This window comes from Elephas maximus, chromosome 22 (assembly GCF_024166365.1).
Source record: "Elephas maximus indicus isolate mEleMax1 chromosome 22, mEleMax1 primary haplotype, whole genome shotgun sequence".
Taxonomy (NCBI): Eukaryota; Metazoa; Chordata; class Mammalia; order Proboscidea; family Elephantidae; genus Elephas; species Elephas maximus.
The window spans coordinates 60,742,433-60,763,127 of NC_064840.1; the positions used below are offsets into that span (position 1 = coordinate 60,742,433).

Genomic DNA, 20,695 nt, shown 5'->3' on the forward strand with positions numbered 1-20,695 from the left:
GTTAACTCTTCTCTGAAAGTTTGGTAGAACTCTGCAGTGAAGCCGTCCGGGCCAGGGCTTTTTTTTGTTGGGAGTTTTTTGATTACAGTTTCAATCTCTTTTTTTGTTATGGGTCTATTTAGTTGTTCTACTTCTGAATGTGTTAGTTTAGTAGGTAGGTAGTGTTTTTCCAGGAATTCATCCATTTCTTCTAGGTTTTCAAATTTGTTAGAGTACAATTTTTCATAATAATCTGAAATGATTCTTTTAATTTCATTTGGTTCTGTTGTGATGTGGTCCTTCTCATTTCTTATTCGGGTTATTTGTTTCCTTTCCTGTATTTCTTTAGTCAGTCTAGCCAATGGTTTATCAATTTTGTTAATTTTTTCAAAGAACCAGCTTTTGGCTTTGTTAATTCTTTCAATTGTTTTTCTGTTCTCTAATTCATTTAGTTCAGCTCTAATTTTTTTTATTATTTGTTTTCTTCTGGTGCCTGATGGATTCTTTTGTTGCTCAGTTTCTATTTGTTCAAGTTGTAGGGACAGTTCTCTGATTTTGGCTCTTTCTTCTTTTTGTATGTGTGCATTTATTGATATAAATTGGCCTCTGAGCACTGCTTTTGCTGTGTCCCAGAGGTTTTGATAGGAAGTATTTTCATTCTCGTTGCTGTCTATGAATTTCCTTATTCCCTCCTTGATGTCTTCTATAACCCAGTCTTTTTTCAGGAGGGTATTGTTCATTTTCCAAGTATTTGATTTCTTTTCCCTAGTTTTTCTGTTATTGATCTCTAGTTTTATTGCCTTGTGGTCTGAGAAGATGCTTTGTAATATTTCGATGTTTTGGACTCTGCAAAGGTTTGTTTTATGACCTAATATGTGGTCTATTCTAGAGAATGTTCCATGTGCACTAGAAAAAAAAGTATATTTTGCAGCAGTTGGGTGGAGAGTTCTGTATAAGTCAATGAGGTCAAGTTGGTTGATTGTTGTAATTAGATCTTCCGTGTCTCTGTTGAGCTTCTTACTGGATGTCCTGTCCTTCTCCGAAAGTGGTGTGTTGAAGTCTCCTACTATAATTGTGGAGGTATCTATCTCGCTTTTCAATTCTGTTAAATTTGATTTATGTATCTTGCAGCCCTGTGATTGGGTGCATAAATATTTAATATGGTTATGTCTTCCTGATCAATTATCCCTTTTATCATTATATAGTGTCCTTCTTTATCCTTTGTGGTGGATTTAAGTCTAAAGTCTATTTTGTCAGAAATTAATATTGCTACTCCTCTTCTTTTTTGCTTATTGTTTGCTTGATATACTTTTTTCCATCCTTTGAGTTTTAGTTTGTTTGTGTCTCTAAGTCTAAGGTGTGTCTCTTGTAGGCAGCATATAGATGGATCGTGTTTCTTTATCCAGTCTGTGACTCTCCGTCTCTTTATTGGTGCATTTAGTCCATTTACATTCAGGGTAATTATAGATAAATAAGTTTTTAGTGCTGTCATTCTGATGCCTTTTTATGTGTGTTGTTGACAATTTCATTTTTCCACATACTTTTTTGTGCTGAGGCGTTTTTCTTAGTAAATTGTGAGATCCTCATTTTCATAGTGCTTGACTTTATGTTAGTTGAGTCGTTACATTTTTCTTGGTTTTTATCTTGAGTTATAGAGTTGTTATACCTTTTTGTGGTTACCTTATTATTTACCCCTATTTTTCTAAGTAAAAACCTAACTTGTATTGCTCTATATTGCCTTGTATCACTCTCCATATGGCAGTTCAATGCCTCCTGTATTTAGTCCCTCTTTTTGATTATTGTGATCTTTTACCTATTGACTTCCATGATTCCCTGTTATGTGTATTTATTTTTTTTTTAATTAATCTTAATTTGTTTGTTTTTGTGATTTCCCTATTTGAGTTGATATCAGGACGTTCTGTTTTGTGTCCTTGTGTTGTGCTGATATCTGATATTATTGGTTCTCTGACCAAACAATATCCTTTAGTATTTGTTGTAGCTTTGGTTTGGTTTTTGCAAATTCTCTAAACTTGTGTTTGTCTGTAAATATCTTAATTTCGCCTTCATATTTCAGAGAGAGTTTTGCTGGATATATGATCCTTGGCTGGCAGTTTTTCTCCTTCAGTGTTCTGTATATGTCGTCCCATTCCCTTCTTGCCTGCATGGTTTCTGCTGAGTAGTCAGAACATATTCTTATTGATTCTCCCTTGAAGGAAACCTTTCTTTTCTCCCTGGCTGCTTTTAAAATTTTCTGTTTATCTTTGGTTTTGGTGAGTTTGATGATAATATGTCTTGGTGTTTTTCTTTTTGGATCAATCTTAAATGGGGTTCGATGAGCATCTTGGATAGATATCCTTTCGTCTTTCATGATGTCAGGGAAGTTTTGTGTCAGGAGTTCTTCAACTATTTTCTCTGTGTTTTCTGTCCCCCCTCCCTGTTCTGGGACTCCAATCACCCGCAGGTTATCCTTCTTGATAGAGTCCCACATAATTCTTAGGGTTTCTTCATTTTTTTTAATTCTTTTGTCTGATTTTTTTTCAGCTATGTTGGTGTTAATTCCCTGGTCCTCCAGATGTCCCAGTCTGCATTCTAATTGCTCGAGTCTGCTCATCTGACTTCGTAGTGCGTTGTCTAATTCTGTTATTTTATTGTTAATCTTTTGGATTTCTACATGTTGTCTCTCTATGGATTCTTGCAACTTATTAATTTTTCCACTATGTTCTTGAATAATCTTTTTGAGTTCTTCAACAGTTTTATCAGTGTGTTCCTTGGCTTTTTCTGCAGTTATCCTAATTTCATTTGTGATATCATTAAGCATTCTGTAAATTAGTTTTTTATATTCTGTATCTGATAATTCCAAGATTGTATCTTCATTTGGGGAAGATTTTGATTCTTTTGTTTGGGGGGTTGGAGAAGCTGTCATGGTCTGCTTCTTTAAGTGGTTTGATATGGATTGTTGTCTCCGAGCCATCACTGGGAAACTAGTTTTTCCAGAAAATCCGCTAAAAAAAAATGCAGTCAAATCCCTATCAGAGTTCTCCCTCTGGCTCAGGCTATTCAGATGTTAATGAAGCCGCCTGGGGAGGGTGGGGGAAGGAACAGAGAGATAGGAGAGTAGCACCTCAGAATATAGCCAGAGTTGCTTGTCTTGCTTGTAATGACTATTATATCTGAGATTCCCGCGGGCGCCTCGCCTATGTGTGCTGGCTGTGTGGAGATTGCCCCCGGGGGGTCTGGCCCGCTGGAGTCAGGGTCAGATCCTCCGCTTCCAGCCCCACGCCCAGCGTCAAGGCTCCCCTACTGGGACGGTGCACTCTCGACTCCAAAATCAGTCACTGCCTCCCAGGGACTTCTTGTCCCTCCAGCCACGTGGCCGTGCCGCCCCCGAGAACCAGTTGGGCCTCCTCCCGGGGTTAGTTCAGATGGGTGGAGCAGCTCCCCGTGCTTGTGCCGTGACCGAGTGTCCTGGCTGGGACGCTGTTCTCCCTGTTCCAATACCAGTCGCTGCCTCCCGGGGACTTTTCCTACCGGCTGAGTCCCACGCTGCCCATGCGACCCGGCTGGGCCCCTTCCCGGGGTTAGTTCAGGGGGGTGGAGCAACTCTCCGTGTTTATGGTGTACCTGCGTCCAGTCCAAATCCCTGCAGGACGGTTCCCCCGGCTCGGACGCTGCTCTTTCTGCTCCAAGACCAGTCACTGCCTCCCGGGGACTTCTCCTACCGGCTGCGTCCCACGCCGCCCGTAGAACCGGCTGGTCCCCCTCCCGGGGTTAGTTCAGGGGGGTGGAGCAGCTCTCTGTGCTTGTGCCGTACCTGACTGGTACGCTGGCTCCAGGCTCTGGAAACAATCGCTGCTTCCCCGTATTAGTTCGTTCTCCGTCTCTAAATCTGTGTTTGTTGTTCAGGGTTCGTAGATTGTTATGTATGTGATCGATTCACTTGTTTTTCCGAGTCTTTGTTGTAAGAGGGATCCGAGGTAGCGTCTGCCTAGTCCGCCATCTTGGCTCCGCCCCAATAATATTTTTAAGTGTTCTGAAATTCCCGTTCTTCGCAATGTTATCCATGATTTGCTATGATCCACCAGTCGAATGCCTTTGCTTAGTCAATAAAACACAGGTAAACATCCTCCTGGTAGCCTCTGCTTTCAGCCAAGATCGATCTGACATCCCCAGTGATATCCCTAGTTCTACATCCTCTTCTGAATCTGCCCTGGATTTCTGGCAGTTCCTTGTCGATATACTGCTGCAGCCACTTTTGAATGATCTTCAGCAAAATTTTGCTTGCGTATGGTATTAATGATATTGTCCTACGATTTCCACATTCAGTTGGATCACCATTCTTGGGAATAGGTATAAGTATGGATCTCTTCCAGTCGGTTGGCCAGAAAGCTGTCTTCCATATTTCTTGGCATAGACAAGTGAGCACCTCCAGTGCTGCATCCGGTTGTTGAAACACCTCAATTGATATCCTGTCAATTCCTGGAGCCTTGTTTTTTACCAATGACTTCAGAGCAGCTTGGACATCTTCCTTCAGTACCATTGGTTCCTGATCATATGCCGCCTCTTCAAATGGTTGAATGTTGACCAATTCTTTTTGGTATAATGACTCAGTGTATTCCTTCCATCTTCTTTTGATGCTTCCTGTGTCATTTAATATTTTCCCTATAGAATCCTTCACTATTGCAACTTGAGGCTTGAATTTTTTCTTCAGTTCTTTCAGTTTGAGAAACGCCGAGGGTGTTCTTCCCTTTTGCTTTTCTATCTCCAGCTGTTTGCACATGTCATATAATACTTCACTTTGTCTTCTCGAGCCATCCTTTAAAAACTCCTGTTCAGTTCTTTTACTTCACCAGTTCTTCCTTTTGCTTTAGCTGCTCGACGTTCAAGAGCAAGTTTCAGAGTCTCCTGTGACATCCATCTTGACCTTTTCTTTCTTCCCTGTCTTTTCAATGACCTCTTGCCTTCTTCATGTATGATGTCCTTCCACAATCCATCTGGTCTTCAGTAATTAGTGTTCAGTGAGTCAAATCTGTTCTTGAGACAACCTGTAAATTCACGTGGAATATAATCAAGGTTGTATTTTGGCTCTCTTGGTCTTGCTCTGATTTTTTTCAGCTTGAACTTGCACAGGAGCAACTGATGGTCTGTTCCACATTTGGCCGCTGGCCTTATTCTAACTGATGATATTGAGCTTTTCTATGGTCTCTTTCCACAGATGTAGTCAATTTGATCCCTGTGTATTCCATCTGGGGAGGTCCATGTGTATAGGCGCCATTTATGTTGCTGAAAAAAGGTATTTGCAATGAAGTCATTTGTCTTGCAAAATTCTATCATTCAATCTCCGGCATTGTTTCTCTCACCAAGGTCATATTTTCCAGTTACTGATCCTTCTTCTTTGTTTCCAACTTTTGCAGTCCAATCACCAGTAATTACCACTGCATCCTGATTGCGTGTACGATCAATTTCAGGCTGCAGAAGTTGGTAAAAATCTTCAGTTTCTTCACCTTTGGCCTTAGTGGTTGGTGCGTAAATTTGAATAATAGTTATATTAACTGGTCTTCCTTGTAGGTATAAGAAAATTTTTCTATCGCTGACAGCATTGTACTTAAGGATAAATCTTGAAGTGTTCTTTTTGATGATGAATGCAACACCATTCCTCTTCAAGTTGTCATTCCCAGCATAGTAGACTATATGGTTGTCTGATTCAAAATGGCCCATACCAGTCCATTTCAGTTCACTAGTGCCTAGGGATAACAATGTTTAGGTGTTCCATTTCATTTTTGATGAGTTCCAATTTTCCTAGATTCATACTTCATACATTCCAGGTTCCGATTATTAATGGATATTTACAGCTGTTTCTTCTCATTTTGAGTCATGCCACATCAGCAAATGAAGTTCGCAAAAGTTTGACTCCATCCACATCATTAAGGTCGACTCTACTTTGAGGAGGTGGCTCTTCCCCAGTCATCTTTTGAGTGCCTTCCAACCTGGGGGGCTCATCTTCCAGCACGATATCAGACAATGTTCCACTGCTGTTTATAAGGTTTTCACTGGCTAATTCTTTTCAGAAGTAGACCACCAGCTCCTTCTTCCTAGTCTGTCTTAGACTGGAAGCTCAGCTGAAACTTGTTCTCCATGGGTGACCCTGCTGGTGTCTGAATACCAGTGGCATAGCTTCCAGCATCACAGCCAACACACAAGCCCCCACAGTATGGCAAACTGATGGATGTGTGGAGGTATTTCTCTTATCAATAAATTGTTATTTGAGCTCTTTTAAAGTCTTTTATCTCCCCTTCTCTTCAAATATATTTTCACATTCTCTCCTACTTTTTACCTAAGGTAGATTCTTATTATCTCTCCAATATTGCCTCAAATCTCCATTCCTTTGTCTATGCATTTCCCTTTCTAGAAACCTTCCCCCTCTTTATGCTTAATTATATTTCTCTCAGCTTAAATACAGCAGCATTCCCTGCTTCCCATGGTAGTAAATTCCTGCACTAAATGTTCTCTCACATCACCTATTTTATCCTCTACATTCAGTTACAACATTATTCCATAATATTTTACTGAACCCAAGTATGCAGTGAGCTCTCATTAGTTAATTAATTTGTTTTCTACATTTCAGTCATTACTACTAGATTGTATCATAAAGTCTTTTTTTTTCCATACACAGAACTAAAAATATTCTTTACATAAGGTACTCTTCAGTAACTGAAAAGTACCATATGGCGAATGAATGAATAACCTAAGTGTACTACCAAACTCAATTTCCCCAATCTCAAATATGAAAATAAGCATGGCTTACTTCAGGAAATATTAGAAAACTAATAAAACTAGAAAGTATTTATGTTGGAGAGTAAATATATATACATATGGTTTTAAATTCTCCAATCCGCCGGCTCCCTTTAGAGTCCTTATTGCAACAGTGGTTTCCAATAAGGTATGTAGTGATATTCCTATTAACATCGTGCTTTAGGATAAATAAAAAAAAAAAAAAAATTTTTTTTTTTTTTTTAAATTCTTGTTAGGCCGTAAAGTAATCCCATCTTCATTCTGGAATGAACGATTGCCTCTGGAAAGAGAATTTCAATATGGAGAAAGATGGCTGACCAAGAAGCTCTCAATTTGTCCTCTGATCTTATTTAAAAAAAAAAAAAAAAATTCCCCTTTATATTGTTTCCTTTAAGTCATTGCCATCATCACTTACCTGATCTCTACCATATTCAACCCTCTCCCATGTTTTCTGATCTCTTTAATGCTCCTTTCAGTTAGCCAGGTAAAGTTCTTAAGGCGAAACAGAAGAAAAACGCAGGTAAATTAAAATAAATATAAGAAACTGCTTTAAAATTTCTGCATTTAAGTTTCCCTTTTTGCTTCTAGTGCTGTGTCCCAGGCTTTCAGGCAGTGTGCCATTTTAGTGACTATTCTGAGATAGCTACACTTCAGTCTCAAGGTCCTTGGCCAGGCTATCAGGTCACTGCTACATGCAGTAATCACTTAACGTGGGAAAAAATCAAGTCACCAAATGATTTTTCTTGAAATACCTGGCTATTTTTCTATATATAAAACATATTTTTCCATTTTGTGTTTATTAATAATGCTGATATGCATTAAAGTAAAGGATTATTCTAACATAAAATTTGCAAATTTCGTTTTTCTTTATAGTTACAATTGGATAACATTACATCGTACACTTGGTATTTAGAAATTCATGTTGTTGTTGAAAAAAATTTGGTGAGTTTATTTTGACTTATTTGTTCTATTTGACATTTTATTTACTTTAAAAGGTTATGAAAATAAGGTGACATAATATTTTCTTCTGTAGAATACAGTAATAATTTTAAAATTTGACTCTACTTTTAACATTTTAAACTGATAAAATTTTAAAAAGTAGAAATTAAATTGCTGTTAAAGGTTTACAATTTTTATAAGAAAAACCCTCCAATAAAAAAGTAGTCTTTTGGAACCAGAGGACTCCCTGAGTCTATCACCCTAAGACACTCTATAAACCTTGAACCAAAACTCACCCTAGATCACCTTTTAACAGAAAGTCACAGTGACATGTGAAATAAAGGATATTACCAATTAGATTAGTGCTCAACTCAAAAATCCTCTGTATAAGTCCAAATGGTCAACATTTAATCTAAACCAAAGATGAGAAGGTAAGGAGACTGGGAAACGAATACCGGAAACGGAACGACCAGGACACAATTAAAGAGAATGTTGACACACTGCAAAAACTGTAACTAATATCCTTGACCAATTTGTGTGGAAGTTGTCAGATGGGAACCTACCCTGTTGTGTAAACTCTCACCAAAAACACAATAAAGCATTATTTAATACATATTAATAAAATATCTTTCAGTATGACCATATGGGTGCTGACCCAGCTGCTGTCACTCAGAAAGTTTTCCAGGTGATTGGATTTGTCAGTGCAGTAAGTGTTTGCCTTTTTACTGCTTTGCATTTGTTTGTACTTTTTACAGAACCTATATGGTATCTTGATTTTCTCATCTGTAAAATGGGAATAATAACTATTCCTACTTTATGCGGTTATTCTTAGGATTACAGGAAATAAAGTGGTTTGCATGAAGCCTGAACAAATATAAGCATATAATAAATCATGACCATCCATACTATTTGGAAACCCTGGCGACATAGTGGTTAAGTGCCACAGCTGCTTGCCAAAGGGTCAGGAGTTTGAATACACCAGGCACTCCTTGGAAACTCTATGGGGCAGTTCTACTCTATCCCGTAGGGTCGCTATGAGTCGGAATCGACTTGATGGCTACAGGTTTGGTTTTTGGTTTTATCAATACTATTAGTACTGGTATTAACTATTCATTAAAATGCTTTGAAATACACAATGTAGGCTTCCAGTTTAACTGTTTAATTTTTGTGATAGTTCATGAAAATTATATTCACTATTGTGTGCATTTTAGTAAATTTATTCCCAAATCGATTTAGATTTTGAACATATTTTCTGCACATATTCTATTTTAGATGTTCACGTCATTTAATATCACATTAATTCTGTCTTCATTGGAGCTTTGGATAGATGACAATAAGATTTCTGTAACTGGAGAAGCTAATGAATTATTGCACAGATTTTTAAACTGGAAAAAGAGTTATCTTGTTTTGCGTCCCCATGATGTGGCATTCTTACTTGTGTGAGTACAACATCTTGGCAATACTATAAAACCTGAACCCATTACCATCAAGTAGATTCTGACCCATAGCCACCATGTCAGATGGAGTAGAACGGCCCCATAGGGTTTCCAAAGCTGTAATGTTTACAGAAGTAGACTGCCACGTCCTACCCCTGCGAGCAGCTGGTGGGTTGGAACATTTAACCATGGCACTACCAGGGCTCCTTGGCAATGATATAGCTAATATAAACAAAAACTCTATTAATTTCTTATAAATGTTTTTGTTTTGGAGAAAAATATTCATACCACTTTCTGACATAAGGCCCTTAGCAGAGATAGCATTTTTCAATGGCAAAGTTCTTATACCAGATCAGAATTATTGAAATAAGTCAATTGACTTTCTGGCATAAAAGTGAAGTTCAGTCCTGCCCAGATTCTCTCTCCTAAACCTTTTTAAAATCTCCAGCTAAGAGAATAAAGAGAAGCCAACCGAGGAATATCTTAGCTTTTGGCTGTATTGTTTTCTCAGCCATTGAGGAATAGAGAAACAGACGCGAAGATTACCTGAGAAAAGGAAATATAGAAGAAAGGAACAATAGGTCAATGAGGACCAAAAGTGAGTCCTCTGTGATTATGGTGTTTAGCAGATTATTTTCTTACGTGGCTGGTAAATGGTACCAATATACAATTACAGAGAAAGTGTTCCCAGAGTACTGGGTGGAATAGAAGGACCTGAAGATCATACTTTAAAATGAAACAAAAATACTGACCTTTTACAATTAGACTTAATTTTGTTTTTTTAAAAAGCCTTAGTATCCATAAACCAAAATTGTAATACCAATATGTAGAATTAGGGGCATAGATGAAAAAAAAAAAAGATTCTTCCACATGTGAACCTAATCATTGAGTATGCAGATATGAAGTAATAAAAGTCCAAATAAGAATTGAGGCCTTTATGATTTCAGTGCAAAAATATTAACAAGGTAACACGGCAACTTACAAAAGCAGGAACTTTCTCTGAGTTTAGATGATGAATAAACATTATCTTACCACATTTTTTTTTTTTACCACATAGTGTATAAAGCATCATTTTCCCAAAAATACTAGCAAAAATATTTCTCAAGGGAAGTCTCGAAATTTTAGGAACAGAGAAAGTATTCTTTCATCTTATGTTTTAATGCCAGTAAATACAAAAGAAATTGCAAAGAAATAGCCACACTATGGTAAATTTTAAATATTTCTATACTTTAACATATATCCCACTTTATTACAAGTATATTTTTAAGCCGGCCTACTAGATAATATATTCTTTCTTCTTGTTCTTAATGAAAACCCTGGTGGCGTACTGGTTAAGAGCTATGGCTGCTGATGAAAAGGTCAGTAGTTGGAATCCATCAGATGCTCCTTTGAAACTCTATGGGGCAGTTCTACTCTGTCCTATAGGGTCACTATGAGTCAGAATCAACTCAACGGCAACGGGTTTGGTTTCTGTATTTTTTGTTGTTGTTCTTAATAGTCAAGAGGGAAGCCCTGCTGGTGTGGAGGTTAAGTGCTACAGCTGCTAACCGAGAGGTTAACAGTTCGAATCCACCAGACGCTCCTTGGAAACTCTACAGGGCAATTCTACTCTGTCCCGTAGGGTTGCTATGAGTCAGAATCAACTCAGTGGCAGTGGGTTTGGTTTTTGTAATAGTCAGAACAATATTTGACTTATAAATTTTTTTTCTGTCTTCTTTCCAGTGCTTTTTATTCTTTAATTTTTATTATGCTTTAAGTGAAAGTTTACAAATCAAGTCGGATTCTCATACGAAAACTTGTAAATCACTTGCAATATACTCCTAATTACTCTCGCCCTAATGAGACAGCGCACTCCTTCCCTCCTCTCTCTCTTTTCGTGTCCATTCGGCCAGCTTCTGACCCTCTCTACCCTCTCATCTCCCCTTCAGACAGGTGATAACAACATAGGCTCATGTGTCTATTTGATCCAAGAAGCTCACCTTTTTATTCTATGTTCCAGACATAACCTATACCTTTGCGTAAGTCCAGCAGACTAACTCTCTCAGACTGAGGGCAGGATTCAACTCAAGGATTGATTCTGTACTTTCCTCATCTGTGTTATTAAAGCCTGCTAATTTTAAAGCATTTGATATATAATTATTTTAATTATTTTTTGTTTATTAATAAAATATTCTATAGAAAATGTGAAATTTTATACATGAGAATATCACATGAAGATATTTTCTTTATTTTTATTTTAAATATATAATATCTTATTCATTTTAAATATGACTCACATTTACTCACTTTACATTTTTATGGAGCCCTGGTGGTGCAGTAGTTAAGAGATCAGCTGCTAAGCAAAAGGTTGGCAGTTCAAAGCCATCAGCCGCTCCTTGGAAACCCTATGGGGTCTTCTACTCTGTTCTATATAGGGTTGCTATGAGTCAGAACAGATTCAATGGCAATGAGTTTTTAGTTTTAATGTTTTGAGTAAATATTTATGAGTTTAATATGAATATGGAAATATTTTAATTGCCATAGGGAAATTTAATATTGATTGCTTCCACTTTTACAAAATATGTGTTGATGAATTTTTTTAAAAATTAAGTTACAGAGAAAAATCAAGGTATGTTGGCGCAACATTAAAAGGAAAGATGTGTGATGGAAAAAATGCAGGAGGTGTTGCTCTGGTAGGTAAAGTTTACTTGGCAAATATATATAATTAGTTTGCTATCTAGCCAGGGAAATATACAGTGAAAAAAATCCTAATTTTTATTTCATCTAAGCAATTAATATTCGCATAACATTCTAGGAATTTCAGTCACTGCCACTAATCAAATTATTTGGAATAAAAATGGCCCTTTAACCCAGTAGTTATGAACATTTTAATCTTTTCATTCTCATTCTTTAAAAAGATACTACATTTAATGGTTATAATCTATTTCAGTCTTATTACAATTTATTTGTCAAGCTTTCATAAATTCAAATTTTGACCTTTGAAAATTTTAACTCAAAAGTTCTATTTGTACATTTTCTTACTTATTGAGTGAGGTGCTGGCAGAGCGAGGCCAGGAGGCTTACACAAGTGAAGGCCCTTCCCAACATTTTAAAAATAATTTTACTCAATTAAGTGGTAATTCACTGAGTGCATATTTTACATAGCAGTAGTCTGAGTTTTAAAGGGGCATGTGAGAAAAGGCAAAATTAAATAAAATATTATTGAAAGGCTATATCTGCAGCCACCACCTATCTCACAGTGGAAGCTTGCATGTTGCTATGGTGTTCATTCGGTTTCAGCAGAGCTTCTAGACGAAGATAGACTAGGAAGAAAGGACTGGTGATCCACTTCCCAAAATCAGACATTGAAATTCCTCTAGATCACAGTGGTTTGGCCAATCATGGGGATGATGCGGGAACAGGCGTCATTTTGTTCCATTGTGCATGGGGTTTCCATGAGTTGGGCCAACTTGAGACAACTAACAACAACAACAGTATGTGACCAATGACCTATGTGATCTAAGTTTTCGATACCGTTAAAGGAACAGAGAAAAAGAATGAAAAGTCAGGAAAGGCAAAATGAAGAGATAACATTTGCTGAACCCTGAAGGAGAAATTAGCAGAGAAGATAATATTTCAGAAATGGCGGACATGGCATGTTAGTGGAAACATTAGGAAAGTGGTTTGCTGAAACAAAAGGTTTATATTGGAAAGAAACTGGTAATTTGTGTTTAGTAGTTTTCGGTAGGACAGAAAAAAAAAAAAAGAAAACTCTCAAAGATTTGTTTGAGCAAAGAAATCTCTTCAATGAAAATGCTATTTTAGTAAAGGTAACATCAGGTTCCTGGTTCAAATTCTTGCCTGAAAATCAGCCCTCGAGAGAGAGAACATGGATGCTAGGAAATAACTAAAGACGGAAATTAAGAGTGAGAATGAGAGAGAAGAGAGAGAGACATGACAGAGAGGGAACAAGAGAGAGAGGAAAAGAGAATTCATGGCCCAAGGAGGGGAAAAAAAAAAACAACTGGAACAGGAATTTACAAAGATTGGGTGGCTCTAGGGCAGAGGACAGCTGGTTTCTATAATGATAACACTTCAATTTGTTTATTCTTCTTCCCCTGACTGCTTTGGGGGAAGTATTGCCTGCCCTTTCACAGGAAAACTCAGCTATAGCCTAGGCTGCTTATGCCAATGTCCATAAGAGTAACACACTGACAGTGGTGTATTGTTTTTTTTTCTGATTTCCATACTTTCATCAAAGCCAATTTCAAGTTACCAACCAACATGACTGAACATGGAGTTAGAAAGAGATGCAGGCAATCATCTAGCACTAAACACTGACTGAAATATCTGAGGCCCAGCCTTCTAATAGTCACATAATCAGTGTCTCTCCATCTCAACCGCAGTCTGTGGAATACAGTATAAGGACCATATCCGTAGGCGCTGTTTTTTTTTTTTCCCCACAGCAAGTATCAGTTATTATTTTTTATTAAGCTAAAAAATAGTTACATAAATAATTTAGTAAAAATAAAAAAATTAAAGTAACTACTAAAATACTTTTAAACTATTCACAAAAGAAAAATCTTGGTCAGACATTCCATGAATGAATGAACAGCAATTCACATAATTGTGCTCTCATTTTTAATGAATATGTTTATCTTTACTGAAAAATATTCTGTTTTCAACAGGACATAGAGATAGAAATATAAAAGCCAGAAAATTCAGAGATTTTCAAAGACGGGTTTTCATAAATTTAACTCTATATCACAATCCGTATTTCCAGTTTCAGAAGGTAATATAATCAAATTACTGCTCACTGCAGTGGAAGATTACTAGAATACTGTGTGTAAATCCAATCACATGTTTAATGTTGAACATGAAACCATAATTTAAAGACCTGTCAGTTTTTATTTCCAAACTAAACCAAACCCTTTGCCCTTGAGTTGGTTCTAACTCACAGTGACTCTATAGGACAGAGTAGAACCATCCCATAGGGTTTCCAAGGAGCAGCTAGTGGATTCGAACTGCCAACCTTTGGTTCACAGCCAAGCTCTTAACCACTGTGCCATCAGGGCTCAAAAAATATCCATAATTGGAGCCATCACTTAGAGTATAGGTTTCATTTAAAACTTCAGTGTATTACCAAATCCTAGCCCAGAAACAAGTCTTTTTAGGTAGGGAGTCATACTCTTTCCATCATCCCTATCCATTCCTTTATGGCTCTTTTCATTTTTTCACTGTACTTTAATCCCATTTAGAAACTCATTATTTTGTTATTATTCAAACTTAAAAGCAGTCAGAAGAATAATACAAAGAACTCCATCACTTTGCTGGATTCACCAATGATTTACATTTTGCCCTACTTACTCTTATCACCCTCTTTCTCTCTCTCCATACACATACGCACTCACACACACACTTGTTTCTGAACCATTTGAGGAAAAGTGGAAGACTGCATGCCCTCTTACCTGTAAATATTTGAGTGTGTATTTTCTAAGCACAAAGGCACACATTTTTACATAGCAACATTACACTGGAGGAAATCAAGATATGAAACCTAGATATAGTGGCATTAGCTAATAAACAGTATCTATTCACCTTTTTTAAATTATCAAAACAACGCCTTTCCTGTGCATGCGTGTGTCTGTGAAGAATATATGGCAGTTGTGATGTCCCTTCATTTGGGTTTTCTAATATTTTCTCATGATTGGATTCAAGTTACACATTTTTGTCCTGTATACCATAGAATTGGTATTGGGTTGTGTCCTGCTTGGTGGGTAATATCAGATGGTATATGATGACAAGTTCTCACTGGCAATATTTAATTTAGGTTGCTTTCATAAGGTGATCTCTGGTAGGTCTCATTATGATAAAATTACTATTTTCCCACTGATGATTTGTGAGTTACATAATTTCTTTTATGTTTACTAATTGTCTTGCTACTGCAAGGGAGAGCTGTGAATTCTTATTTATTCATATCAGTGTGAACTCATGAATTATAACTTGATTAATAGGTTATAATGCAATTATAATGCAATACTATTATTATGTTGGAAACCCTGGTGGCGTAGCAGTTACGTGCTATTGTTGCTAATCAAAATGTTGGCAGTTCGAATCTACCAGCCACTCCTTGGAAACTCTGTGGGGCAGTTCTGCTCAGTTCTATAGGGTCACTATGAGTTGGAGTTGACTTGATGGCAACAGATTTTTTTTTATTATTATACTGATTGTCAGTCACTGTAAATACTTTTACTGGAGAATAGTATTAGGTTAAGATCTGAATGGTAGGTGGTCTCATCATTATTGGTATGCCACTGCTTCTGTACCCTTTTAATTGACAGAAATAAGATATAATCTCTACATATATACACTATACATACAAGTATACATGCATGTATACATATATACATATATATTTCTATATACACACACACACCCACCCACACACCCTTCTCACTTATTATCTCATTATCTGACACTTTGCATTTACGACAATAGTAAAAAAAATATACTATCAGTCTATTTTGTGCAATAATGACACATATCTAGCGGTAACAAACGCTGAGGTGTGAGGTAAGCGTAATACTGGCTGTTATGGTTATGGAGATATGTTACTTGGCTGGGACATGATTCTCAGCAGTTTGGCAGTTATGTAATGATGCAGTCATTCTTCATTTTGTGACCTGATGTGGTTCTCCTCCATATTGTGATCTGATGTGGTCATCCTCCATTTTTGTGGCCTGATGTGAACAGTCAATCAACTGAAAAAGGAGTTTTCTTGGGGGTGTGACATGCACCCTAACTTTCACATAATGCCAATTTTCACATAATGATCTGGTCTTTGGAACTTAAAACTATGTCAATATGTGAGGCGTGAGTGTATATATATATATATTTATCACATTCATATTTATTTATTTATAGCCAGTATTCTAAATATATTGAATTACATAAGTTCTCAGTGATACTGCCAACTCAATTGACTAAATATTTTCATGTGTTGGCCTCACAGGGGAGAAAAACAGAACTTAACTGCCTTGTAAAAAAAAAGTCAATACTTTATAGAAAAATATAAGAGATTCAAGAGTCTCTGCAAAGTATTTTCAACAATCTTCAGTACTCCATCCAAAATTACTGGACATATGAAGAAACAGGACAAGATAATCCATAAACAAGAAAAAAAGAAATCAATTGAAATAGAATATGTGTTGACCTAAATAATGGAATTAGGGAGCAATGATTTGGCATAGCTATTTTTTTAATCATAAATGCTTTCATGGAACTTAAAAAAAAAAAAAAAGCTACAAACTTAAGGATAAAAGAATAGAAGGTATCTAGTTTAAGGAAAAATACATTAAAAAATGAAGTAAAATGAAATGAATCTTGGCAAACTTTGGGACAATAATAAGCAGTCTAACATATATGTAATTGGAGTCTCTGGAGGAGAGAAGAGAGACAGTGAGCAAAAACATATATAAAAATATCTAGTAGCTAAAAACTCTGAATTCATAAAAAATATAAATTCAGATATCCAAGAAATTTAGCAAATCCTAAGAAAGATTAATAATAATAAAGAAAAAACCCTTTTATATCTAGGCATACAATAATCAAACTACTAAAAACCCTAGATAAAGAAGAACCAGCCAGACAGATGACACATTTTCTAAAGAGGATAAATGTTACAAAAAAAGTGGCTAACCTCTCGTTAGAGATAGTGAAAGCCAATACAACATCTTTAAAAGGCCTACAATTTTATATTGAGTGAAAATGTTTTTCAAAATTAAAGAACAAATATTATTTATTTAAACAAAATTGAAAATTTGTCATCAGTTGACCTGCATATTAAGAAATGTTAAAAGAACTTCTTCAGTCTGAAGAGAAATAATATTAGTGCAAACTCAAATCTACAGGATGAATTGCAAATTTCCATGATTGTTAAATAAGAGAAATATGTAAACAAATTATTAATACTTTTTCTATCCTCTTTGAAGGGCATACTCCAGTTTAAAGCAAAACCAAAAAAAAAAAAAGTGCCATTGTGGATATGTAATATAAATTGTTATAAAAAAATTCAATGATAGAAAATAAAAAATAGGATGGTTATAAATGAAATTAGAGTATAACCTTTATACATTAACTGCTAAGTAGTATGCTATTTCCCTACATGTCTGTCAGCTTGTTGTACTGTGGGGGCTTGTGTGTTGCTGAGATGTTGGAAGCTATTCAAATACAGCGGGGTCACCCATGGCAAACAGGTTTTAACTGAGCTTCCAGACTAAGACTAGGAAGAAAGACCTGGAGGTCTACTTCTGAAAAAATTAGCCCGTGAAAACCTTATGAATAGTAACGGAACACTGTCTGTTACAGTGCCAGGAGATAAGCCCTTCAGGTTGGAGAGCACCCAAAATATGACTGGGAAACAGTTGCCTCCTCAAAGTGGAGTCAAACTTAATGACATAGATGGAGTCAAGCTTTCAGGACCTTCGTTTGCTGATGTGGCACAACTCAAGGTGAGAAGAAACAGCTGTAAATATCTGTTATTAACCAGAAAGTGGAATGTCAAAAATGAAATGGAACATATAAACATTGATATCCTAGGCATTAGTGAGCTGAAATGTACTGGCACTGGTACAATCATATGGTGTGCTTTGCCAGGAATGACAACTTGAAGAGGAATAATGTTGCATTCATCATCAAAAAGAACATTTCAAGATCTATCCTGAAGTACAACGCTGTCAGTAATAGGATAACATCCATATGCCTACAAGGAAGACCAGTTAATATGACTATTATTCAAATTTACACGCTAACCACTAAGGCCAAAGATGAAGAAATTGAAGACGTTTATCAACTTCTGCAGTCTGAAATTGGTTGAACATGCAATCAGGATGCATTGATAATTACTGGTGATTGGAATGTGAAAGTTGGAAACAAGTAAGGATAGGTAGTTGGAAAATATGGCCTTGATGATAGAAATGATGTTGGAAATAACATGAATTTCCAAAAACCAGCGACTTCTTCATTGCAAATACCTTTATTCAACACTAGAGATGGCAGTTATACATGTGGACTTCACCTGATGGAATATGCAGGAATCTATCAACTACATCTGTAGAAAGAGATGATGGAAAAGCTCGATATCATCAGTCAGAACAAGGCCAGGGACTGACTGTGGAACAAACTACCAATTACTCATATCCAAGCTTAAGTTGAAGCTGAAGAAAATTGGAACAATCACATGAGAGCAAAAGTATGACTTTGAATATAACCCACCTGAATTTAAAAACCTTCTCAAGGAGAGGTTTGATGCATTGAACACTAAAGACCAAAGGAGTTGCAGAATGACATCAAGGACACCATACATGAAGAGAGAAAAACATAATTAAAAGGATAGGAAAGAAAGAAAAGACCAAAATGGATGTCAGAAGAGACTGTGAAACTTGCTCTTGAACATTGAGTAGCTAAAGCAAATGAAAGAAATGATGATGTAAAATAGCTGAACAAAAGATTTCAAGGGGCAGCAAGAGAAGACAAAGTAAAGTATTATAATGACTTGTACAAAGATCTGGAGTTAGAAAACCAAAAGGGAAGAATCTGCTCAGTATTTCTCAAGCTGAAAGAACTGAAGAAAAAATTCAAGCCTCTAGTTGCATTATTGAAAGATTGTACTGGAAAAATATTAAACAACACAGGAAGCATCAAAAGACTATGGGAGGAATACACAGTCACTAAACCCAAAAGAATTGGTTGATGTTTAATCATTTCAGGAGGTAGCATATCATAAGGAACCAATGGTACTGAAGGAAGAGGCCCAAGGTGCACTGAAGGCATTGGCAAAAAACAAGGCTCCAGGAATTGGTGGAATATCAATTGAGATGTTTCAACAAACAGATGCAGCCCTGAAAGTGCTCACTCATCTATGCCAAGAAATTTGGAAGACAGCTACCTGTCCAACCTACTGGAAGAAATCCATATTTATGCCTATTCCAAAGAAAGGTGACCCAGTGTAATGCAGAAATTATGGAACAATATCAATATCACATGCAAGTAAAATTTTGCTGAAGATCATTCAAAAGTGACTGCAGCAGTACATCAACAGGAACTGCCAGAATTCAAGTAGGATTTAGAAAAGAATGTGGAACCGGGGGTATCATTGCTAATGTCAGATGGATCTTGGCTAAAAGCAGAGAGCACTATAAAGAAGCTTACCAGTATTTTGTTGTCTATGCAAAGGCATTCAACTGTGTGGATCATAACAAGTTATGGATAACATTGCAAAGAATGGGAATTCCAGAACACTTAATTGTGCTCATGAGGAACCCATATGTAGACCAAGAGGCAGTCATTTGAATAGAGCAAGGGGATACTATGTGGTTTAAAGTCAGGAAAGGTGTGCGTCAGAATTGTATTTTTTCACCATATTTATTCACTCTGTATGCTGAGCAAATAATACAAGAATCTGGACTGTATGAGGAGGAACAGGGCAACATTATTGGAGGAAGACTCATTAATAACCTGTGCTATGCAGATGACGCAACCTTGCTTTGCTGAAAGTGAAGAGGACTTGAAGCACTTACTGATGAAGATCGAAGACCACACCCTTCAGTATGGATTATACCTCAACATAAAGAAAACAAAAATCCTCACAACTGGACCAATAAGCAACATCGTGATAAATTGAGAAAAGATGATGTTATCAAGGATTTCATTTTACTTGGGTCCACTATCAACACTCATGGAAGCAGCAGCCGAGAAATCAAATGACACGTTGCATTGAGCAAATCTGCTGCAAAAGACCTCTTTAAAGTGTTCAAAAGCAAAGATGTCACCTTGAAGACTAAGGTGTGCCTGACCTAAGCCATGGTATTTTCGATCGCCTCATATACATGCAAAAGCTGGAGGACGAAGAATAAGGAAGACTGAAGTATTGTTGCCTTTGAATTGTGGTGTTGGTGAAGAATATTGACTATACCATGGACTGCCAAAAGAATGAACAAATCTTCTTAGAAGCAAGGATGGCAAGACTACATCTCACATACTTTGGACATGTTATCAGGAGGGATCAGCCCCTGGAGAAGCACATGATGCTTCATAAAGAGGACCCTTACTAAGGCAGATTGACATAGAGGCTGCAACAATGGTCTCAAGCATAACAATGATTGTGAGAATGGTGCAGGACGAAGCAGTATTTTGTTCTGTTTTACGCAGGGTCGCTATAAGTCAGAACTGACTCAATAGCACTTAACAACAACAGCAAGTATAATATTCAAGGTAGATTATGGTAAATCAAAGATGCATTTATCAGTTTCTAGATCAACCATTATAAAATAAAACAAGGAATTATAGATGAAAACCAATAGAGGGGGAAAATGGAATACTAAATAACGTTCTCTTATTCTAAAAGAAGTTAGAAAAGGGTTATTAAAAAACCAAAGAACAGGTGGAACAAAGAGAAATGATAAGATTATAGGTTTAAACATAATATCAATAATTACATTAGAGATAAATGGTCTAAATATTCTGATAAAAGACAGGTATATACCACTATATGACTTTCAAAGAGTCAAGGTGGC

The 20,695-nt window shown here is 36.6% G+C and overlaps 1 protein-coding gene across 1 annotated transcript in view; it reads left to right on the forward strand.

Moving 5' to 3' along the window:
- Positions 1–20,695, forward strand: part of LOC126065480 (disintegrin and metalloproteinase domain-containing protein 2-like) — a 68,277-nt gene that overhangs the window by 19,575 nt on the left and 28,007 nt on the right. The window contains exons 7-10 of the mRNA XM_049865502.1: positions 7,642–7,710; positions 8,342–8,413; positions 8,980–9,146; positions 11,734–11,815. Coding sequence (XP_049721459.1) covers positions 7,642–7,710; positions 8,342–8,413; positions 8,980–9,146; positions 11,734–11,815 — 390 coding nt within the window. The remainder of the gene's footprint in view (positions 1–7,641; positions 7,711–8,341; positions 8,414–8,979; positions 9,147–11,733; positions 11,816–20,695) is intronic.